Source organism: Talpa occidentalis, unplaced genomic scaffold (genome assembly GCF_014898055.3).
Source record: "Talpa occidentalis isolate TD23 unplaced genomic scaffold, MPIMG_talOcc4v2.1 talOcc4.8, whole genome shotgun sequence".
In the NCBI taxonomy this organism is placed as follows: domain Eukaryota; kingdom Metazoa; phylum Chordata; class Mammalia; order Eulipotyphla; family Talpidae; genus Talpa; species Talpa occidentalis.
This window is the reverse complement of record NW_023605194.1, coordinates 19044944-19069498: the sequence shown is the minus strand read 5'-3', so window position 1 is coordinate 19069498 and position 24555 is coordinate 19044944. Positions and strand designations below refer to the sequence as shown.

The window sequence follows — 24555 nt, the reverse complement described above, 5'->3', positions numbered from 1 at the left end:
GCCAGATTATGTCTCAGTTGTACCTTGAGGAAGGGAGGTTTACTTCTGAGATGGCTTCGGTGCTTTAAATTCCTCAGCTGAGAAAAGAGATATACAGATAATGAGACACACAGGGTTTCCTAGCCCCTGCATCAAACCTCCTGCCTTTGAAGTAAAGTCTAGGTGCTCTCCTGATTGCTTTGCTGTTTATCAGGGTTCTGTGACCAGGAAAATGTCACCCATTCTAATGTATGGAGATTCATCGATATCAACTTCATGTTTATGATCTTTTTATAAGTCTCTTCATCTATGCCACACTGTACCTTGAGGGCCACTTTGTGCAAGGTATTGCTTGATAGCATGAGAAGTACAGAAATAAGTTATGCATCTTGTCTTCAAGTTGCTTATGCTTTAGAAGACAGACCTGATAGTGAAGAATGTTGCCGAGTACATAATAGAGTGAGTGCATTTTCCCACAAAAGATCAACCAAGATGGTCTCTCTTGTACCATGCAAATGACTGCTCTTATGATCTTGCACCCAGAGGGTGGAGTTGAGGTGCCTTTGAGAAGATGACCTTGGTTTTAGTGCTTTTTGTTGGCCTGCCCCACTGCACCTGCTTTCCCACCTAAAGTGGACCATATCTTTTTCTCTTGCCCACCATTTAAATAACAGTGAAAGATGAAATCAGATTTCATGGAGACCTTGAAGACTCATGTTCCTAAGGGAGTTCTCTTTCCAAGTTATATCTGAGTGTGTAGCATGTAGTTGGTGTGAACTGTGTCCTTCCTATTCATATTCTGATCTTTTTTTTTGGAGAAGTTTGTGAGGAGACATGAAATGTATCTGGAAATAGCCCTGAGCTGTAACTTGCTGATTTTTATGTAATTCTTCCCTACTTGCCAGTTTGGTTGAGGTGAATGACCTATTTATTTCCAGGGCAGGGGGAAAGAAAAATGAACCTAGCATTTTTGTAGAAAAACAAATAAGGTGCTATTGTACTTGATAAAGCTGATGTTGCAGATGCAGCGATGCCCATTAACCGTCAGTAACAGCCCACTGTTAGTGGTGAGATTTAGAGACCCCTCCACTCTGGATAGGATAATAAATGTCCATGGTGGTGATGAGTATTTGTGGAGTGAAAAATTGTCAACACAAAAGAATTTCCTTACCAGGGAGCAGAAAAGCAAGAGGCAGTAGCCTTAGGAAGCCCATGTAAATTGGTTTCACTCCTGTTACTTTTATTTCTTTCTCTGTTTGTAAGACTGAGGTTGTAACATTGATATGGGTTCCTTCCCTCTGCCTCCCCCACAGCAGAACAAAACCAACTCCAAGAATTTTCGTAGTAAATATAATCAAACAAGCAAAAAGAGAGCCTAACTAAATTACTTTGTAAAATCCTGTCCTTGATATTCACAATGCTGCCTTAGTCATCAGAAAGAAAAATGCTGATTGGAGGTGCTCAGTAAATACACACACTTGTGGGGCCTTGATGTCTACTGCCAGCTGATCTTTGCCTTGGCTTCTGACTGTCTCTAGTGTTCTCATTTCCATGCGTTCGGCCATGCTTGGTCCTGCCTAGCGTGCTCCCTGTCCACCCAAACCTTCCATGTTAATTTGGTAACCATCTCCTGATAAAACTTTATTTGGCTATTCCATACCTCAACAGCTTCTCTCCTTCAAGCTCTTCTTATACTTACCATTTCTTCTCTTCCCCAAATTTATTATAGAGGGCTTGTGTCTGTTTCTGAGTCTACTATCATTTCTCACGAGTTGCTGGATAACTAACTAAATAAATCCCTTATGGCAAGATTGAGTCATCCAATAAATAGTGCATCTCACCCCCTCCCCCCATGGTATGTGCTGGATGTGATTGTGACTATCAAGTCATACATGAGGGGATGTGGCAAGTAACAATCTCAGAATCCTATCTCCATGTCTATTTAAGACACCTTAGAGCCACAGAGGCTTGGTTGAAATGCTGACCCAGTGCCTCCCCAGCAGTAAGTCTTGAACAGCTTACCTAACTTCACTGTAAAATAAGAGCTGTCAATATATGATAAATTCTTCTGCCTCTGAAATAATACCATTTGATGTTGAGCAAGAAGTTACACACTGCATTTAAGGGCTGCTTGCCCAGTCATCTTTCTGGTAAGACTCAATTGTAGAAAAGCATCCACAGTTTTTATGGATACATTGTAGAAGAAATAAGCCCTGTGATTTGTAGAACTCCTCCTCCTGTTCAGAAAGGAAAGGTGTGCTTTTCTTGTCTAGGCAGGCTTGCTACATGTTTGCCTTTGTCCAGCCCAAGACTCAGATAAACTAGCATTCTTGGTTTCTAGCAGCTGAGCAATCTTTAGCATTGCTACTTGGCAAAGTTCTGCAAGTCTTTGTTCTGGGTTTGGATTTCTTCCCATGGTATTCCCCCAAATAATTACTTTAGGATTCTTCTATTCATGTTCAGCCTCAAATTCATGGGTTGAAAATGTCTCGGTTTGACTTTTATTGCAGCACTCCTGTTGGTTTGGTATTTAAGTTAATATTCACTTTTGTTTTCTTTTGAGTTAGAACTTTTTAAAATATTTATTTTTATTTATTTGTGCATACAAGAACTGGGGTGTAGGCCAGAGGTGTGGGATGTGAGAGGATTCACCAGAGAGAGTGGGGAGCAGAATAGGTGGATTGACTGAAATATACGGCTGAGGGGAGCAGCGGGCAAAACAGGAGAGTTCTGCTGTGCCACGTAGCTTAGCTCCCTGGCTGGGATCGAACTCAGGTCTGGGATCGAACTACAGCTGCAGTGGCTGGAGACAGCTTGATCGTGCTGAGACTTAAACCCTGGGCCACCAGGGAAGCCCTGAGTTAGAACTCTTTTAAGTCATTTAAATGTGTCGTGTCCAGCCTGATAAAGGTAGAAAGGTCTCTCTTTTTTTTATATAAGATTTTTTTAAAGATTTATTTATTTATTTATATAAGCACTGGGTACAGTCAGAAACGCGGGAGGGTGAGAGAATTCACCAGAGCCAGAGCGGGGAACAGAACAGGCAGACCGACCAAATGCACTGCTGAGGGGAGCAGCGGGTGGCAGGAGAGGTCTGTAATCCATGTGGGACCCTCACCCGGTGGCCGGGGATCGAACTGGCGTTGCAGAGGTTGCGGGCAGCTTCGCAGCCCAGTGCTCAACCGCTGCGCCACCAGGGAGGCCCTAGAAAGGTCTCTTATCTCAGATGTTGTGTGTCTGGTTTAGCAACCTCTACTCAAAGCTTCTGCATATAAAATGCCCGTAGATCTGGATATTATCTCTTACCCTAGAAGCCTGGGGGCTGCTGTCCTGTTCTGACAAACCCCTCTTTCTTCAGATTCCTTGATTGCAAAATTAGGAACCCCTGGCCCTTAGCCCCATCTCCTTCAACCCCAGTGGCCAGATGATGTGGGTGTAGGAACAGTTTGCCAGGTTACTTGAGATTGGAGACAATGGAAGATCTTCACCTTCTGTTTGCTCCTTGTGTGGGGATCACAGGTGTGCTGGGAACAGATGAGAACTTTAGGACTTGCCCAGTCATTTCCATCATATAACTGTGGCTCCTAAAGGGGTGATGATGGATAAGAGTCCTCATATCCAAGTACCCTGATACCACACTCTGGGACACCGCTGTCAGATCTATCAGTAGTATAAGTGGCAGCTTTATAAGCAGGGTTCTAGAGTACTGAGCAGGAATGTGCAAGTCTGTTAAACTGACCCTCAATTCTGGTAACTTCTGGTTCAACTTCTGACTCCTGTATTGTAAAGAAAAAATCTTTGATGCAAGTGACTTCTTTCAGTGTCTTGCTTTTCTATTGCTACCTGTATGACCTTGGGCAAGGTGTCCTCTATGTTTTGGTTTTTGCAAGTGAACAGAGATACTGCTTATATCATGAAATTGTTATGGGGTTTAGTGAAAGGTTGGTTAATGGAGTTCTTATTCTTAGCAGTCTGTTTCATTGTTGGTGCTGAACAAATAACTCCTCACTTTCCCCAGAATTTAAATGCATAGCCTGCCTAGAAAGATTTTGTCAAAAGATTGTTAAATCAACTACATTGAAAGAATGAATTCCACCTGGTATAAACATACATGCTTTTACATTTTATCATCTTAAATAGTAATTGGAATCCATAGAGTTTCGGCATTACAGTTCTCTGAACTGGGAAGAAGGGGCTGGGTCAGTGGAAGGATGTCTCAGACACTGCTTGGGGCCATACACAGTTGTGAAACTGCAGCATTTTGACATCATAATCCTGCATAATTCAGGTTTAGTGCCCTTTTTAAAAATTTTTTTATTTTTAAAGATTTATTTATTTATTTATACAAGCACTGGGTACAGTCAGAAGTGCGGGAGGGTGAGAGAGAATTCACCAGAGCCGGAGTGGGAGCAGAACAGGCAGACTGATGAAGTACACTGCTGAGGGGAGCAGTGGGTGTGGCAGGAGAGGTCTGCGCACCATGTTGGACCCTTGTCGGTGGCGGGTGGCTGGAAACGAACCGGCGCTGCAGAGGCTCGCAGCCCAGCGTTCAACCGCTGCGCCGCCAGGGGGGGCCCGCCCCTTTTTTTTAAAGTTGGTGAATTCATTATTGAATTTAATTCTGCATTGTAAGGTAGATGACTAAAATTATTACCTTTGGTCTACCATGTATAAGCCTGGATAAAAAGAGCCCTCTTTTTTTTTTTCAGACTAGCAGAAATTTCTAATGATTATTTTGTCTATTTTGTCTCACTAGGTTACAGTAATCGTTGTAGGGCGTAGCAAAAAAGTGAATTTGCCTTCACAGGAATGTCTGCATTTGCCATTTTAAAAAGCTTCTTTATTGCCTCACTGCAGAACAATCTCAGCTCAGTGAAGGTTAGTCAGCAAGGTGTGGGGAGCAAGGAAAAGTAGTTTAGTGAGAAAGAAGCCATTATTAGCAATCTCTTTGTTAGTGTGTATATTGTGTTAGGTGTAATGCTTTGGGTTTAATGCTGTTTGGCACATAGGAATTTCTAATCTAAGATTAGAAATACCATCTTAAATAGCATCCATAAAAGGATGATTCACTGGGGAGACTAGGAAGTCTGTGATGCAATTTTGATAATTTAGATTGAACTTTAAAAAATTTTTTTGAATTTCTAGTAATTTGTTGCAGTTCCACTTATTCAGAGGTCATTGCTGATGAATATTTTTTAGAAATGTGGAATGTTTCCATGGCCCATCAGATCAAGGGGTCTTAAATATCTTGCTCATGGCCATATCCTCAGGGCTAGAACTGTGCCTGGTACACAGGTGTGGAATAGATAAATAAATACACTGATGCCGTTGTACTCTTTCCAGATAAATGCAGGTGCCACTGTCTTGTTAGGTAGGTTCGGACCAGAGTAACCCATGAGGAATTGAGGATGCTTTCTAGTTTGATTGGCAAAGTTAATAATTATGCATGTTTTGGGGTGGTCAGCAGTTGCTAGGGAACTGAGGAATTGAAAAGAGGCTGTTGACAACAGCCTTTTGGCTCTTGTCTGGGCATCTGTGCCTTGATACCTACGCCCACCTGCTTTGCAGTAAGGCCTGTTTGTGAGGGTGGAAGCAAGGCATGGGATAGTCTGAGAATACATATTTGCTTAAGAATGACTACTTTGGCCCCAAACACCTACTGTAGTAGAAGCCTCTTCTCTCTATATTTCACCCTTGTTCCCTTCTCTATAGCAATGAAGCTGCGATTCAGTCTTTTTGAGGAAATGGCTCAGCTGGCTTGGCTCTTTCATTTCCTTGTCAAGAAAGTTGATGTGACCTTGACCGTCAGTGGGAGACCTTCAGGGAGCACATTGTGTGTCTGGCTAGATTCACTAATGATTGAAAAGTACTTTTGATAACTCACCATACTGTAAGTATTGTGTACTGTTATTGTCCTAGCTTGAGGTGATAGACACTAATTTGCAAGAATCATTTCTGACTTACCTGGGTCATGCCAGGCACAGCGCTGCTCCCATGGAGGAGGCCTTCCATAAATACCACTGAAAGAAAATTGCTGCAGAAAATAAAAACAAAGAAGATATACTTGCTTTGAGTCATGGAAGAAAGTATTAATTTGCGGTCCAAGAAGTTAATAGAAAGTAACTTTGGATTTATAAAGTTCCTCTGAAGAATTGTTGTCCTTAAGAGTCATTTTTGCAGGTCCAAATCCAAACACCAGCCCTTTGTCCCTCATCGCTTGTGTTGTCTTGGGCTGGTGCAAGCAGCTGTGACCTGCTGTTCAGGGAGAGCTGGCTTACACTGTTGATTAGGAAAAGTCAGGATCAGGACTCCTCCCCCAGGGCCTTTTTCTTGTGCAGAGCTTGCTGTTAGAGAATCATTCTCTCCATGCACAGAACTTAGAGAAGGAAACACGGTAAACCTCAGGTGGTGAACTTTTCAGAAGCAAGAGTTGGTTTAAATATAGATGATCTGCTTTACTGGCAACTCAGAGGCTGGGAGGAGGCAGCGGTGGGACTTGTTGTACCTCTCCTAAGACAAGTGAGGAAAGACCTTGGCATCTGTACATGCGCAGTTTATTTATGAAATAGAAGCTTGCCTTAAAGAGCGGGCTGGGGGAGGTCGGAGTCCTAGGCAGCCTTTATCCCCTGCCTTCACTGGGAGAAAGGTGCCTCTCCAAGCTAGCTGTCTGTGAATTGCTTTCATCCCCAGAGAAAGATGGGGCAGCCAGCCTTAATTTATTACGCTGGTATTTATTGAGCACCAACTCTGGCAGGGGTGGAGACAGAAAAGCTGTGAAACTGACAGTCTCTGGGCTTGATTTTCTTTCCCAAGGAGGATAAACAATACCTCAGGAGCTGTAGCGTCTACTCAGAGAAATGTAATTCTTTTCAGCTTTAGAGGCTTGATTTATGCACACAGGAGACTGCCCAGAGCCAAGGGGGAGCTGATGCTTTGGGGAATGCAGCCCCACTCCCTGATCCTGTTCCACCCCACCGCATTGCAGACTCCAGCTCTAGGTGGGTCCAGGGCTGGCCCTCGTGGATTTGCAGCACATCCTCGTCAGTATTCCACAGCAGCTGTCTGGAGTTTTTTCTGCTGTGCCTGAACTGATGTCATTTCCCCCTTGGCAGACAGCTTCAGTTTTGCTGCGTCTGAGATATGTCATGAGAAGGTGGGGGTGGGTCAGAGCCAGGGGTGGGGGGAGTAGCTAGGAGAGCAGGAGAGAGAGTGCCTGCTTGATCCCAGGACTCTGTTTACTTTCTCCTCTTTGCTAAAGACAGCCGGTTAACTGCAACCACTGAGCACGCAGGCCCACCAGGGGAAATGCTCCTTCCAAGACCTTAACTTTTAGAAACGTTTGCTCCCATCGTTAGTGTGGACGATGCTCTTGCAGGATGCCTTTCCTTTTGGGTCTTAGACAGGTAATTGCACTGGTTGTACATGGTTTGGGTTCGGGAAGGGAAGAAGGGTGGCAGCTTGTTTATTGTACTACTGCTTGGGGTGGAGGGAATCTTTTAGAAAATGTCTCACAGTTATAATAGGCCAGTTCCTGTGCAGAATTTGCCAGTTGCTTCTTAGTTTCCCAGCCACTATCTTAACCCTTTCTGTCTCTCTCTGGGGCTCTGCATTCTGATTTGAGGCACCCTAAGACTGGTACCGAAGCCGCGTAGAGAAAACAGTTGATAAGTGACGCCGAGAGGGGAAGAAGCAGAGTGGGATTCTTGCTCAGAAACCCCCATTATTTCTTCTCCATTTTGATTTGGCTAATTGGCAGAGATTTCTTCACAGTTCTCTGGTTCTAAAGAGATTCAGAGGTGGGGAGTGATTTTTTGTTTAAAGGGAAGGGCTCCCAAAGGCTTTCTCTCTTTAACCATGAGGTCAGGGCTGCCTGGCTGAGGGACGTCCGGCATTCCTGTGAGGGAAGGGGGTGGGGGTGACCACATTTTGGCCTTTCTGACACAGATTTCAAAGCCAATAGACCCCTGTGGTAGAGATTTGATTGCTTTTTGAACCACTGTTTGAAGCAGGGGCACTAAATTATAGCCTGCAACCTAATGTGGACTGAGAAAACAGTAGCAGGACCAACTGCTGTCTGCTGAGAACACAGCTGTTGCCAACTATTTGTTCCAGGGCTCTGAGAGTTGGCCACCCCCACCCCCTCTTGGGTCTGAGAGGCACTTCTCTACCGGAATGTGTAACTGTAACCAGTGGTGGCTGTAAGAGGGGTGGGGGTGGACATGCACACTGCTCCCTGTTCCTGGGTAAGGAAAAGTCTTGATGAGATCCAACCAGAAGCCTTAACAGAGGCTCTGCTGGATTAATCTCACACAGAAAGGTGCTAGGTGAGCAAATCTCCCTTGGGTTGCCTGAAATTCTTTTAAATATCTCTCAAAAGCTCCACACTTTCATTGCTACTCTTGTCAATCTGCAGTGTTGCTTTATTGCAACTGATAGGCAGAGTGGGTAACCCCACTGAGTACCTCCTCTGTCCTCCGCCCCATCCCAAGACTTTCAACCTAAGGGCTGAGTGATCCCTGGCACAGATTTTGAGGATTTTGAGCATCTGAAATGGGATGGATGGAGCCCTCCAACTTTGTCAGCAGGAGTGGGAAGAGGGGGAGGGGAGACTGCTTGCTGGACTAGAAAGAACTGGGCTAGGGAACTGGAAAGACCTGTATCTTGGGCCCCCACTGTTTTAGGCAGGCCACTTACCTGCTCTGAACCTCCCCTTTGAAATGAATAATACCTACTAAAAGAGTTAGTGGGAATATTTCACAAAAGAATGCATGTAAAATATTAGCGCTGTGGCTGACTGAGACACATTTTGTAAATGCCTCTTTAAATGTAACTTCAGTACTAGTTTTATCTACTCATTCCTAAAGGACATAAGACTGTACAGGAAACTGGAAGCTGGGAGACAAATTCCTTACTGAGATGGAAGTGGGCCAGGCTGGAGCTCTTGTACCTGTCACCTGGTGACTTTGGAGCTAGGTGTGTTCCATGTGTTGTTATTCCATGTGAGGAAAGAAGGGGACTTGTGTTCCATCACTTCCACTCTGTTAAATGAGTGGTGGGGTGGCATTAAATTAAAGCCAACAAGGAGGATAAAGGACTGGATTGGTTGTAGTGGGGAACATCTCAATGGAACAACAGCAAGGGAATCTTGCTCTTGTTTTTGAAGAGTTTCCTGTAAGAAGGCTCAACGGGGGACCTCTTGAAGGCCCTTCTGCCCTAGACTTCGTTGATTCAAACCTTCTTTGTAAAAACCTTTTTTATGACCTAATTTTGTATATTTCTTGCATTTCTGCACCTGGTAATGTAACAATATTCTTTTTGGAACTATGTGAAAACCAGTCTTCTAAAGATTGCTTGGCGATCATTGTCTTTAAAAAAAATTATTTTGAAAGATTTTTACTTATTTTTGTGTAGAAGAACTGGGGTGCAGGTCAGAGGTACAGGGGTGTGTGTGAGAGGATTCACCAGAGATAGTGGGGAGCAGAACAGGCAGATTTACTGAAATGCACTGCTGAGGGGAGCAGCTGGCGAAACAGCAGAGGTCAGCTGCACCACGTGGGTTAGCTCCCTGGCCAGGGATCAAACTCAGGCCCTCTTGTGTGGTGGCACTGAGACTTAACCCCTAGATTACCAGGGAGGCCCCGTTCTGTCTATTTTTGAAATGATGCAAAAATACATATGCTGTTAGTTTTTATCTTTCATATTGTGCTTTTGTACATGTCTCTTCCTCTTAATCCGCATAACAACCCTATGTTACGTGGTAGTATGATTCTAGTTCTACAGCAGTACGGGCTTACAGAAGTTAAGCCACCTCTCTGAAGTTGAGCAGGGAAATGGCAATTGAAGTTTGGATATTTGGGTTCTAAAGCTTGTTGTTGTTTTTTCTCACAACCTAGACTGCACTACTAGTGTTTGACACTGGAGTAGGATTATTTTTGTAGTTGGGGCATGTTTTCTGAAGTGTGTATCCATTTGCATTTACTCTGGGGAAGACGTGCCTCAGTATGGAGATTTTGAACACTTAATGGATTTAGTGAATATAGACCTGGCACAAAGGATGCACAGGTAATTACTGTCCTCTTTCCAAGAGCTTCTACTCTGATGCAATGATGCCCAAAATGTTTAAGAATCACCTAGAAGTGTGCCTTTTTAAATTGTAGATTCTGGGGTCTCCCTGGTGGCTCAGGCAGTTGAGCGCAGCGCTGAGAAGCTGTCTGCAGTCTCTGCAGCATGGGTTCAATCCCAGCCTGCTGCGGAGATACCCACATGGCGGGGCAGACCTCTCCTGTCTTGCCCACTGCTCCCCTCAGCAGTGTATTTCCATCAGTCTGCCTGTTCCATTCCCTGCTCTGTCTCTGGTGAATCTCTCACCCTCCCACACATCTGGCCTGTACCCCGGTTCTTGTATGTATAAATCAATAAACCTTTTAAAAAAAATGTAGATTCTGTAGGTCAGAGGGGCAAGGGCCGAGGAATGTGCATTTCTGGTAAATTCCTAAGGTGATTCTGATGCAGGTATCAATAGTTTCTGGCCACATTTAGAGACACTCTGCTTCTCTCTAACATGGAAATAATTACTTGACAAACTGATGAGACTGTAGCAAGGAATGTCCAGGGACTGGTATAGCAGAAAGTGGGAAGACAGCTTAAACCTGTCGGGGTGGAGACGGTATGGAAGGCTTTCCTGAGAAGGTGATATCTGAGTTTTGAAGAATGAGTAGGAGTTTAGTACACATATGAACTGGGGAAAGAATATTTCAGACAGATCAGGTTGAAGTGTTGTTACGTGTTTTCTCCTGAAGATGATAAGGGAAACTTATCCCTGAGTCTTGGTATTAAGTATGGCTGAGGCATACTTAAGGATGGTGGCTCACCTACAATTGGTGGCTTTTATGACAGAGGAGGAATAAAACCTAATACTGTGTGCCGCATGAGTTCAGTGTCTGTCAAGGGCAGATAGGCCGTAGGCTGCGTTAGTTCTTCCATGCAAGGGACAGTTAAGATAGTTCACTGGAAGCTATGGTGTGGCTAAAGACTGGTCTTTCATTTTGTGCTTAGAGGAGCTCAAGTTCAGAAAAGTCACCTCCTGAACTTTTGGTTATGACACCATGTACCAAATTTTAGATTCAACATGGAATCAAGCATGCTATCCCTTTATTATCTGTGATCAGAAAATGGGTTTTCTGGTTAAGAGACAGTTTATCATGTATATCTATCAGATGGGTTAGTGATTTTCAGGGAACAAGTTTGCAACAGAATATTCTTAGACTGCTGATTTGAATGAATTCTATTTCCTGTTTCATTAAGGAAGCATTAATTTTTGTCATGTTGGAAGATTCTTGTGACCAAGATTCTGTATCTGAAAAGTATCATAGCATGCTGTGGATACAAACAGGTATAAATTCTATCCCTGCCCTCAAAGTATTTACCATCAGGTAGGGGAAGTAGCATTAAGTGCACATGTGTGGAAATTACAGCAGTTGTGAGTGACATTAGAGAGCAAGGGCATGCTGCCAGGGTTCAAAGTATAAAAAGGCAGCTTTTTGCACGTGGTCCTTTCCATAGTCTAGTAGTATCAGTTGTACTTAGCTGTATGGAAGGACTAGTTGATGATAAATCTAGTCAGTGGAATGCAGCCTAAATCCATCACAACATTGTGCCTCAGCATGTTGTCTGTTTCCGTAGAGGGGCCCAGTGTTACCCAAGTCGTCCTTATCGACAAAGTAAGGTGATCCTGATACTGGAAATGAGTAATCTCCAAACACTAGGGGCCTTCTCAGGCAGAGGGCCCTTATTCATGTTGAAATTTGGATGAGACATGGATTGAGGCACAGGGGTCAAGTTCTACCACATGGGACTGTTTGTATTCTTGAAAGGCAGGGCTGGTAACTAGAAGCCTTTGACTGACCCAAAGCTGAATGTGACAGGGCAGCCAGAATGTTGAAACCTAGTCACTCCTGGGGGAATGGTAAGGCTCTTAGGTGCTCTCAAGGACAGCAGAGAAATGGGGAATAGTCAGCTTAACTCTGCAGGTCGGGGGCCATGACTTGGGAAGGGGAAGAGGGAGTTGACCACCTTCTTACTTAACCCTGAAATTGCAGTTTTAGCCAACGCAGACATGATGCTTTTATTATTCACCATGCCAGCCACCATGAGGTGTTGGAGCTCTTACCTACTTCCCACTATGACGAAACAAACTAAAGAAATTGTGGGCTCAAGATCACCAGCTCATGTGGACATGGAGGTGCTGGAGGCCAGGTGTTCTCTTGCAGGTTGCTCTGCATGGTCCTTGCACCAAAATCTGCTGCCTCTCTGTATCCCTCCTCCCCTGCTCCCACCCTTCTTCATGCTCTGAAAGGAGGAAGGGTTGACTCTTTGCTCTCCGCCATTACCCTCCTGAGTGTGCTCACCTCTCTACCAGGTTCAGGGCCAATTGAGCAAGATCCTGCTTGGAAGGGAGCTGGGGTATAAACACAGCAAACACAGGGGTGGCACTTGTTTGTCCTACTCCAGGTTGAAGCCAAAAATCCTTATCTGAACTGAGTTGTAAAAATGTTATAAGAGGGCCTCTCCCGGTGGCGCAGTCGTTGAGCACTGGGCTGTGAAGCTGCCTGCAGCCTCTGCAGCACAAGTTTGATCCCCGGCCGCCAGGCGAGGGTCCCACATGGCGTGACAGTACTCTCCTGCTGCTCCTGCTGCTCTCCTCAGCAGTGTATTTCGTCAGTCTGCCTGTTCTGTTCCCTGCTCTGGCTCTGGTGAATTCTCTCGCCCTCCTGAGTTTCTGACTGTACCCAGTGCTTGTATGTATGTATGTATGTATGTATGTATGTATGTATAAATAAATAAATAAATAATCTTAAAAAAAGTTATAAGTGACAGTGACACAAAATAACTCCGTTTCCCTGAGTCCTCAAGGTGAGAAAGGGTGTTTGTTAACTAAGCCCTCCAGGGGAATTTTCAACCCTCCCCTTTGGCTCCCCCCCCCCCCCCTTGCAAGAAGCTGCTTTTGTGGAGGAATGTGGCTTGTGTTTCATGTCATTCCTGTTATCAAAGCAAAGAGCAACCAGTAGAATGGGCAGTAACTAGGTGGAAAAGACTGTTGATTTTGAAACTTTTAACCAAGATGGAGCCAAAGAAAACATTCCCTTCCTCCAGTGATGGCCCCCAAGATTGACCTACCCCTCCCATCCCTTTTCCTTTAATAGGTAAATTGTAGTCTAGGGAGACTGATTGGGGACTACTTTGAAAGAGGTACTAAACACCCCTTCTGCCCCAATTCTCCAGAGACCAGGTCTAGTATCTTAATTGTCCCTGCTAGTACTTCTTGACTTTACTTGTGTGCACCTGTACAACAGTGATTAAATGTCTTTGGGTTGACCTGTTTTAGCCCTTTCTGGGCTCCTTTAGCCACTAGGACCCAGCTGGACTTGAATACTGCACCTCACAGGGGCTTTTGTTTTGTGCTGCTGAAATGGGATTCAATCCTGGGAGCTGACTTGCTTGACCTGTCTTCTTGTCTCATCTGAAGGAGAAAGCAGAGCAGAAAGTCTTGCATTTCGGGAGTGAGGGAGACATGTTTGGAGAATGGTTGGCGTGTAACTCAGTGACTTCTTTTCCTGAAAGTGTTATAGGGCAGCCCCGATACAAAACGGGGTGCCTGACTGTGGGTCCTCACCCGCGCGCTTGAAAGGACTTATCAGTGCTCTACTGCAGGCACACGCGAAAGGTTAATAAAAGGTTTATTTACAAGGGAAGGGGAAATGAGGAAATGTACAGTTCAGGGAGAAAAGTGGGAGACAAAGTTTTAAATGAGTCCTACCCGATCCGCCGATCTGGAATCCCAAAATGGCGCTCTGAGAGCTGGCTGCAAGCTGGAAGCCGTGAAGCCAGGAGGCGAGCGACAGAGCGAGAGCCCCAAGGCCCACGTGTCTGGTTTTTATACCAACCCTGGCTGCTTAACTCCACCCTCAGGTGCCAGCCACCTTCTGTTTGGTGGTGACGGGACTTGTCTTTCCCAATGTCCTGATGGCTTTGGTCTGGAGTGGGGTTGGGGTCCACAAAGTCTGTATGGGATTAGCGCAGGACATCCTTTCCCCCTAACAAAAGGAGCTTAGAGTTTGCCTGGACCACATAGCACATGGGGCACTGGTTCCCTTGTCAGGGACCCATTTATTACTGTTTGATTCTCTTAATTCCCAACCTGTATTCAGGAGTTTTCATTGAATTGTGATGCGTAGTGTCATTGTTGGCTCAAGTACTGTCCAACTTATCACGTGGTTTTCATCAAAGATTTGGAGATCCCTGGTTACCTAACAGGCAGTGGTATGAATACCTGTGACCTCCCACTCCTCTCGGCATGGCTCTAGAGTGTCATGGGGAGCCCTAGCACAGGCTGGGACAGGCTGAGAACAAAGAATGTACAAAAACCGCTGGTCTCCAGAGGAGCTTCTGGATATGGGCCAGACTTATATGGTAAAATCCCTGTAGGTTATAGGTAAGACTCTTATTGTTCACGCAAAGTCATAGCATCCAGCCTTGACCTGACTCTTTGAGGATGCTTTTATGCCCCTATCTGTGCCAAGTAGCTCAGCGGCATGGGCACAGGGGAGGATGAGCCCCTGCAAATTTCTTGACTGTCAGTCATCAGAATCAGCACTTCTGAAGATTTTGTATGTATGGTTCTTTGAGAGTACAGGGACACTCAAGACTGACATGGGATCTCCTCTACGGGAATTTACAGAGGGCTGGGGACCCCATGAGGCCAACTACAGCAGGACTGGATGGAAGGTGTCTCATGCTCCTGCTCACCCTGGTGTTCTCCAATTAAGTGCGGTGTAGTTTCCCTGACATAGTGGTTCTGAACTAAGGGCAATTTTCCTCCCTGCCCAGGGCCATTTGGGAATGTTTGAACATGGTTGGTTGTCACTGCTGTGGTGGGGGGCGGGGGGTGGGATGTTCCTGCCATCACCCAATGAACAAGAACCAGGGGTGCTGCTAAGAAATGCCCTACAAAGCACAGGTCTTTGTTCCACAAAGATTATCTGGCTCAAAATATCAGTAGTGTGGGGCCTTCTTGGTGGTGCAAGGGGTTAAGGAGCAGCCTCTGCAGCACGAGTTCGATCCCCGGCCAGGGAGCAACCCACATGGCACAGTAGATCTCTCCTGACTCACCTGCTGCTCCCCTCAGCAGTGTATTTTAGTCCATCTGCCTGTTCTGTTCCCCGCTCTATCTCTGGTGAATCCTCTCACCCCCCCACCTCTGGCCTGTACCCCAGCTCTTGTATACATAAATAAATAAATCTTTAAAAAAAAAAATCGGTAGTTGTGAAGGTGGAGGAACCCTGAGCTAGAAACTACCTGTGCACAGGGGGGTCAACTGTATTTTGGAAGGAGGCACAGAAGTCAGAAAACTAACAGAAGGGAGAGTGAGATGCTTAGTAAAGGAGAAGTAGGTGCATGTCTTCCTATACCTCTCCAAGCAGTGTTAATTACCTGACCAAATATTTAGAATATTGATGTCTGGGTTGACCCTAGCCAGCACATGCTATGTCTTATAGTACAGGTATAGGGTTAATTTTTTTTAAAGATTTATTTATTTATGCATACAAGAACTGGGATACAGGCCAGAGGTGTGGAGGGTGAGAGGATTCACCAGAGACAGAGTGGGGAACAGAACAGGCGGACTAACTGAAATACACTGCTGAGGGGAGCAGCAGGCAAGTCAGAAGAGGTCTGCTTCCCAATGGGGTTTAGCTCCCTGGCTGGCTGGGTAAGTGTTGCAGTGGCTGCGGGTAGCTTCAAAGGTTGTGTCTTAACCCCTTGCACTACCAGGGAGCCCCTATAGGGTTAATTTTTATCGTCAATAGATATGATCAAGTCTTTCTGAAACTTTTTATCTCTTGTTCTGAATAATCTGGCTAATCTCGGTAAGAAGGGTGGATTATCAGTAGTTCCTAAATGTCCTTAAACAATTTAAAAAACTTTCAGGCTCAGCTGTTTTAATAACAGCCTTTGTTTACAACCTGATGACTATTGCTCTGACTTGGGTTTGCTGTAATCTATCTCTGATAACATACCAGATGTTCCCTTTTCTAGATGATCTGGTATCTCTTTTACTTTTTAAGTGTAATGTCTTAGAGTTCAAAAGTTCTTTAAAGTTATTTAGAATCTTCGGAGATAGAATTTCTGAGTTCTGAAGATTAAAAAATATCTTTTATCTGTTTGCAGCAAGATCAATGTGACCCCTTGTCTGTGGTAGAATTAAACCTGTTTCCTTGAACACTGTTGAACTCTGCTGGCAAGTTCCATGCAATTTCTTTTTCTTCCAACAAAAGCTTGCCTCAAGGGTGTGGAACTACTGAGAAAAAATTGGGTTAAATTTAGAATTGTGCTTAAATGAGGAATGCCTCTGAGATCACATACATGCTCCTGAGTGTCCAGTGAAAATGTGGTAAATCTCTTTTAGAACACATCAGCAACAAATTAACTGGTATCTTTACTATTTCAGATCTCTTTGAAAATGATGCCTCTTTCAGCACAAAGGAGTAAGTGTTTATTTAGTCAGGAGTAATTTATAAGATAAAACAAAGGCTTTAGTGACTGAGAATCCAGTCATATAGAGAAAACCGAAGTAAAAGTCAGAGGAGACCAGGGTTTGGACAGTCTTCATGCTGTCATCTGCAGCCTTAGCCTGTCAGTTTCTTATCCTTAAGCAGTGTGATAAAACTTGCAGGCCCAAAAAAGTAGGCCTAGCTGTTAAAAAATTTTGAAGATTAGATAAAATTACATGAAGTTGTATTATGAATACATATTTACTTATCAGTGCTCTAAATGATGAGCCTCAGACTTTGGATATTATACATATTTTAAGACAGAATGCATTTTATTAATTAGGGAATGAGCCTGAATATTTTAGGAAGGTTTTCAGCAACAAGAACTAAAACAAAAACTTTTTTTTAAAAAATAAATTTTATTTTTATATTCCCCATACAATTGCAACCCCCTTATTTTGACCCCAATCCCTCCCCTCCCCGCACCCCACCCCACATAGAGTGTCTCTGGTTCATAGTTTTTTGTTGATTTTGATTTTCACTTTCTTATAGTTATTCATTTCCCTGGTCCCTTATTTAAGTTTTCTAGATTCCTGCTATGAGTGAGACCATCCGGTGTTTTTCTTTTTCTTTCTGGCTTATTTCACTGATCATGATCCCTTCCAGCGCCATCCATGTTGCTGCAAATTGCATGTGTTTATTTTTTTTGAATGCTGAGTAATACTCCATGGTGTATATGTACCACATCTTCTTGATCCAGTCATCTATTTTTGGGCATTTGGGTTGCAAAACAAAAACTTTTTAAAACACAGTTATTTAGTTATCACAGAGTGTTCCTCAGAGGCAAAGGCCATATCTTATCTGTGGTTTTTCTGCCTGTCAGCATCTAGCATTAAAAAAGTTTTGGATAATTCCTAAACGTTAAATTGTTCTGCTACAATTCAGGCTTTAGATCCAGAAAGCTTGTTCTCTGAAGCCCAGTTTCTGGTTTTCTGTCTAAAGGGAATACAAAACATGGGTAAAACCTTCTAGCCAGAAGCTTGATAAACAGTCACCGAGGCAGACTTGTTCTCTGTCCCCCTCTTGAGTGTTGTAGCAGTAGGTTTCCCTGACTCCCCAGAAGTATTCGCCTTGTGCAACAAGGGAGGCCCTCTTTGTCTAGGTACCTATTTTATGTGTCCTGAATGAGGTGTTTCTTGACCCTCAGAGTAGGCAGCTCAGAAGTCTGCTGTTGCTGCTACTTGGGTCTTTGCAGCATGGGAGATGATGGACTTGTTACTGAACTTGAGGGCAGGAAGAACAAAATCAGATGCCCACAGGGGCCAGACATTGTCATGCAGATGGGGTTATTGGACAGTTGGGATTGCAGGGAGGCTCTGGTGGAGCCTGAGCCCGTATACCTATGTGACCCAGCTGTGGGAATGTGGTCCAGTTTTTCCAAAGAAGCTAGAAATCTGAATCCTGCTTATTTTAAAGTGTTGGCAGTTAACTTCATTTTCTTCAAAGTTGAAAAACAGGTTCCGTGTGGACATAGAATGCATTGCTGGGCCTGTTGTGGCCTCACAGCATCCGTTTGCAGGGATACAATGTGGGGAGGAAGGACCTGACTTTGGGGACTAAATGAACATACGACAGTGGGCTGACTGTCATCCAGTGCTGCCTGTGCACCACTTACTCTGCCCTGTGCTGCCTGCTGATTGTTCCTTGGTTGTCTCTGCACCAACCCTTGCTGAAGATGCAACATTTTCGGTGGATTTATTCTGTGGCAGAAGAGGTCAGTGATAAGGGATTGCTGGGGATACCTGGAGGTATCCTTCTGAGTGTCCAGGGAAAGATGTGCACATACACCTGATATCCTGTGTTCGTGCCACCAGTCAGACTTTGGGGCTTGCATCCTCAAGGACATCAACTAGTAGCCTTTAATAAACCACGGGGCATGTTGCAACTTCCGGTTGTTGCTCTGGGATTTTCCTATCAGGTCACATGGCTTTTTCTGAGTTTGTTATTCAGGTTCCTAATAGCAACACGGGAAATGGATTTTAATTTCTTTTCTGGCTGCTCTGTTTGAGGGCTATTTAATGAGGATCCAGTTCCAGTGAAGCCTTAGAAGTGCTGGTATGGATAGGAATGTGCCTAAATAACATTTTATTTTAAAATATGCACATATATTTATATGTTTATGAACTATTGAATATATGTTTTGGAGAAATGAGTCAGTGGAGTATAAATAATTATTTGTGCCTTGATTCCCAGTGGATACTCTTGAAAAAATGTATCAGTTTATTACATATTTAGAGGGCAAGAACTGTTTATTGCCCACTTATTATAGATCTAATGAGTGTTCTCAAATTTGAATATATGTGAACATGACCTTGGGAGTATGTTTTAAAAGGCAAATCTTCATTCTTTGCCCCTAGAGGTTCTCAGTCTACAATAACAAATACCCCCAGGTGATTTGGGCCATTGGGCCAGACTTTGAGAAACACATCTCTGTTTTATTGCATTTGTTTTCCAATTGTGTTCGTTGCTACTTGGGGGCAAGTTCACTTACTTATTAGAAGCCCTGGTTTATTCTGATTCACTTTGTTGCTGTTCTCAAATTCTCAGTGAGTCTGTGTTTGGGATTCCCCAGACAGAAGACCTGGGAGACCCTACAAGTTGGAGTAAAGGAACCCTTGTTTCTGCCAGAGGGCCCTTTGGATTCCGTTCAGCAGCTCATACTTTAGCCACATCTTGAAGCCACAGCTGTCCCCATTGGTTGTAGGCTTTTCTCTAGTGTGTCATCAACTCCTGTCTTCAGTTTTTCCCTTGCAGGTACTCTGCAGCTTGAGGATGGGTGACTGGGCACTCCTGAGCCAGAGAAGCTGGAGTCTAGGGCCCTGAAGGGGTAAAGCACACGGTCAGTTATGAGAGATGAGGCTGGATTTTACCTGGTTCAGTTTCTTGGCTTGATGTGGATAAAACAAAATAGGTGATTCTAAGTTAAAGTTGGTTGTTTTTTGTCAGCCATTTCAAGTCTGTCTTCATTTTTCCTGAAGACCCTATTGTCAAAATGAGACAGTATCTGCTCCAGTAGATGTACAGTGCTAGGATTTGGTCTACTTTCTGGAAAACTACTCCTGGTTCAAAAATGGAAAGAAAGTTGATCTTATTGATTAGTCTACAGTATCAACCACCATCTGAATGGTAGGAAAAAAAAGGAGGGGAGGCGCACCCAATTGAAAAGGAAGTATAAAAAGAAATTTGGACGTTCAAAATTTGATGTTCAAATTTCCATCCTAACTTAAGGGCCAACAGTTAATTTACAAACTACAGTATTTGAATATTAAGTGTTGTACATAGAATATGTGGTCTGGTCTCTGCTGAATTATCAGCTCTTCCTTTCATACTACTGTCCCTGAGATTCACTGTACTCATTCACACTACCTTTTTATTTTTCCTTGAGCACCACACACTGATTTCTGCGTTGGTGTTTTTGTAAGCACTGCCATCCCCTCTGCCTGGACACTGCTTAAATTGACTCCATGTAATCATTCAGTGTTCAAGTCTGATTTCATCTTCTTGGGGAGACCTTTCTGACCGTCCCACCTAAAAACCCTTTGTCTTGTTTTATCCTGTTTTATTAACCTCATGGAACTTACTACTATTTTAAATTCTCATTTCACTTGTTAATTTTTTTGTGTTGTTTGCAGTTGCAGTGTGCAACAGCAAATTTATATTTGCAGTTAACAATTTATATTTGTATTATAAATATATTAAAAATTTATATTTGTAACTAATTTTGAAATTTTTCAGTTATCTCTTTTTTTTTTTTTTTTTTTGTGGGACCCTCTCCGCAGCCGGGCGAGGCTGCGGAACCGGCACTGCAGAGGCTGCGGGCAGCTTCACAGCCCAGCGCTCAACTGCTGCGCCACCAGGGGAGGCCCTTCAGTTATCTCTTTAAGTATTATCATTCTTTTTTTTTTTTTTCCCCCTGTACCTTCCTATGTTCCCTTTAGAAACTGTTTCTTTACGCCGTGGGAACACTCACAAGCTGTGCCCCAAATGAGTTCATATCCAACAGCCAAGGAAGTCGGTGTCCTGTGCTTTAGCATCTGTGAAGGATTTCAGCTTTCCTATTTTTTACTTTTAAATGTTAAAACTTCAGTGTTTTCTAAATGATGAAGATGCCATTAGCCTAGTTTCTAGCAGGATTTTCCAGGTCCATAAATTGGCAAATTAAGACCATCCCTGGGGAAGCATTACTACCCAGTGTCTCTTTTCATGCTGGTACTTAGAAAGTTGTTATGCTGATTAAATTGACCTTTACAGTGGCTCAGCTAAGAATAGCAGCTATAAGACATGGAAACTGTTAAGGAAAATGTTGTTAGTCCCGCAGTTTTTGCTGCCACCAAACAGATGAGATAATTTTTTGCATATGTGTAAAAAGCAGTGTTCATCCTTTTCCATTGTAAAAATGTTCTTTCCAACTCAGTGCTGGTCTTTCTTTTTTTGTGTCTGTCCTTTTTGTTTGGTTTCCATGTGCACCTGGTACCTGGGAGCTGGTCACTGTGGTATTAGGACTGAGGGCAGGTACCTGTAACCTATGGGACCCTAGCGGGCATCGTCACAGTCACTCCCAAGGCAAAAGACCTCACTCAGCATAAGCATATATGCACCCCACATTCTTTTGTGAGAAATCCTATGTTTCTAGCGCTTTTTTTTTTTGGCTTTGGAGTTTTGTGCAAATAACTTGCCAGAGAGAAGGTGTCTTTTAAAAACGTAGTTCTGACCATGGTCACCCCTCTACACAGTCTGGCCTCTGATGCCTGTGCGAGTGCAGGTGCTCAATAGATGTTGAAGGAAGGAATGAAGACCCCACATTACACTCTGGGACGACTTGTCATTCTGCTTTACAGAAAATCAGTGTGTGAGGAGGATACAGTCTTTCGTGCTGAGAAGGGCAGAGCGCTATACCTGATTCATTCCTGCCAAGTGAAGACGAAGCGTCCTGTTCCCCATGTCAGGGAGTTCCACAGAACATGCTCTTACCTTTTCCATCAGATGAAATATTGGAGTTTGTATTTTATTTACTGAAGCACCTTAAGAGTAAAAAACAACTAAAGAAGTGTAACTTCAACACAGAGGCTTCCTTGTTAAAAGCTCAGACTCTGGAGTCACACCAACTAGATTGGACTGTTTCCTGGGCCTCCCTCAGCCCAAGTGCCTGATGCTACCCAATCACAGAGCTGCCTTCGCATTTAGATGAAGGACTGTGTATCAAGCCTAGAACAGCGCCTGTGACTGGCAGGTGCTCAGTGTCCACTAGCCGTCATTTCCCTGAGCTCCCTCTGCTTTGTGGAGGCTGTGTGGCCATTGCTTCTTTAGGCAAACTTTAAAGTGCCAAACACTGTGTTCCTACTGGGGATGGCCCAGGGGGGCCAGAGACAAAGTTCCTGCCCACAGAGACAGCAGAATCCATTCTCTGGTTTACCCTCTGGAGAAAGGGGGATGGGAGGGACATTTACTGGCCCTTCTGGTTGTTGACCAGAATGACAAAGTATGTATAAAGTGCTAGAGATGCTAGGAAGAAAAGCTCTCCTTGGGGAGGTGGAGGCAGAGGAGGGAAAGAGTCAGGTCCTTTATCCCATCCTTCCTGCTTTGGTACGTGGAGGAGCCAAGAGAGAACCTGACACCAGTAGGTCAAGAGGATGCCACTTTTTTAGATTTCAGACTCGTCGCATTCTATGCCTTAGGACCAGTTGGCCACCCCATGTTCAGAGCCTGAACCTCATCTGGTGAATTTTCCAGAGTCAGAAATGTGGCTGGATTCTTTCATGTGTCTGTATGTAGGCTTCACGGCCCCTTCTACAAGCTATGTGGACACTCTGAACCGTGCTCTTGAGAGCCAGTACCGGAAGAATGGCATTCCAGGCCCTGGTAAACTTGGGAGAGATGTTTTGATGTCCTTATGAAAGCTTTGTTTGCTCTGAAATCAGAGAGCTTGTGTTCTAGCAAAAGCAGAGAGCACATATCTGCTTTCCTTCACATGCAGCAGGCCTTAAGGAGACATCAGCTGGACAGCTGCCCAGCGGTGTTCCATTTTGTTTATGGTGGACACAGAAGGCAAAACTAGGAAGAACTTGTTTGCAGTATTGTGAAACTCATTGTCAGAGGCTACATGTATCCTTCCCATGTTTCCTTCTTGGAACTCCTTTACACCAGGGGGAAGATTCTTCCAGAACAGAAAGATCCAAAGATGTATGGTGGAACCTGCCAGGCCTCTGATTTTTAGCCATGCCCTTTGTCTTGTCTTCTCCATGTGCCTTCAGAAACTGAACTGTTGCTGCCTACCCTCAGTCCTGTAGACAGTGCCTTGTTTATACCATTAGCCAAGTGGACAGAGTAGTAAAGCAGGGCTCAGAGAGGAGAAACTGACCATGTGGCTTAAGTTTCCACTGGCAGGCATCCCCCGGATGTACGCTGTGAGCAGGGTCAGACTGAGTAGCAGCAAATACAATACTGTATTTTAAGCTTCTTTGTTTAGCAGGGTTTTTTTTTTTTTTTTTCCCTTCTTACCTCCCAATTTCTTGAGGATAGGGACAATATCTTATTCATCCTTATATCCCTGTACACAACATTGTACTTGGTACAAAGACGGTGCCCAGGAAATACAAGTTTTCTTTTTTGGAGTAAAGTAGTGTTGAAAGCCAGACAGAGTAACGACTGACTGATTTCATCAAATGTATTGTGAGAATACATTTTGGTCTGAAGTTGAGTTTGGCTGGTGGAGTATTTCTTATCTTAAATGTGAAATATAGGAAAGCTTTTTCACCTTCATTCCTCTACTGGTGAATAGAATTTGGCAAACTGCTCAGCAGTGCCCTTTGTGGTGCTCTCCCTGAGAAGGGACAGTATAAATTCTAGATTCAGTCATGTTTCTGGAGAGAGCATTATTTAAGCAAAAAAGAGTTAGCTACCTGAAGTTGGACTGGGGCACCTGAGAATGTCACCTTTTAATTAATTAATTAGTTAATTAATGCATAAAGAATTGGGGTGTATGCCAGAGGTGCAGAGGTAGGATTCACCAGAGACAGAATGTGGAGCAGAACAGGTGGATCTTCTGAAGTACACTGCTGAGGGGTGCAGCGGGCAAAACAGGAGAGGTCTGCTATACTGTATGTGGGTTGGCTCCCTGGTCAGGGGTCGAGCTCAGGCCACAGTGGCTGGTGACAGCTTGACAGCGCTGAGACTTTAACCCCTGTGCCACCAGGGAGGACTCTCACCCATTCTCTTAAGAGCAAAGAATTTTAGTACAGATTTACTTAGCCCTCTTTTTGAATTACACTGTAATTAATTAACCTTGGAGATGATGTGTTTTGAAGAGAGGATGGAATAACTGACTAGATGTTAATCCTGGAATATATACAGAATTAAATTTTCCAGGAAGTTTCACAGAAAAGCCAGCTTTATTTAAGACATACTGCTAATTACAGGAGAATCATCACCTTCTCACCAGCTGAGTCTAACATTGGAACAGGAAATATTTCTGCTTGAACATTAAGAAAGCCTTTCCTGTCTCAGGAGAACTCTGCACTTTGCCAGTTGGCTTTGTGCACTGAATCCTTTTCCCCTTTTATGAAACAGTTTTTCCCCTTAAATATGCTGTGGTCATTCTTTAAAATGTTTTTTTCTTAATGGACCAGTCATTGGTATAGACCTTGGCACACAACCAGGAAAAGGGGGAATGAGAAGAAAAGTGGTGTTTAAAAAAACTAAAATACCCTAAAATGCATTTTGATTTATGTATATATATATTTTTTTTAGGATAAGGAAACCTGTGTGGGTACCAACAATCAAAGCTACATCTGTGATACAGGACACTGCTGCGGACAGTCTCAGTGCTGCAACTACTATTATGAGCTCTGGTGTAAGTCCTTCCCTGGGGGTTGTGCTCACTGCCTCTGCGGGTTGGGAAACCGTGGACTGATTGATCACCCCTGTTGTCATTCTCGGGTCCACTATTGGCGAGTAGAATCTGTTTCTGGGC

The 24555-nt window shown here is 44.0% G+C and overlaps 1 protein-coding gene across 3 annotated transcripts in view; it reads left to right on the top strand.

Annotated features, from left to right (window-relative positions):
• The window catches only part of WBP1L (WW domain binding protein 1 like), a 49679-nt gene that overhangs the window by 11421 nt on the left and 13703 nt on the right, over positions 1–24555 (top strand). For 2 of the 3 annotated variants that reach the window (XM_037497117.2, XM_037497120.2), the window contains one exon: positions 24333–24435. In XM_037497117.2, coding sequence (XP_037353014.1) covers positions 24333–24435 — 103 coding nt within the window. Of the gene's footprint in view, positions 1–7169; positions 7383–24332; positions 24436–24555 lie in introns of those variants that run through there. The other variant, XM_037497116.2, reaches the window with a different exon arrangement.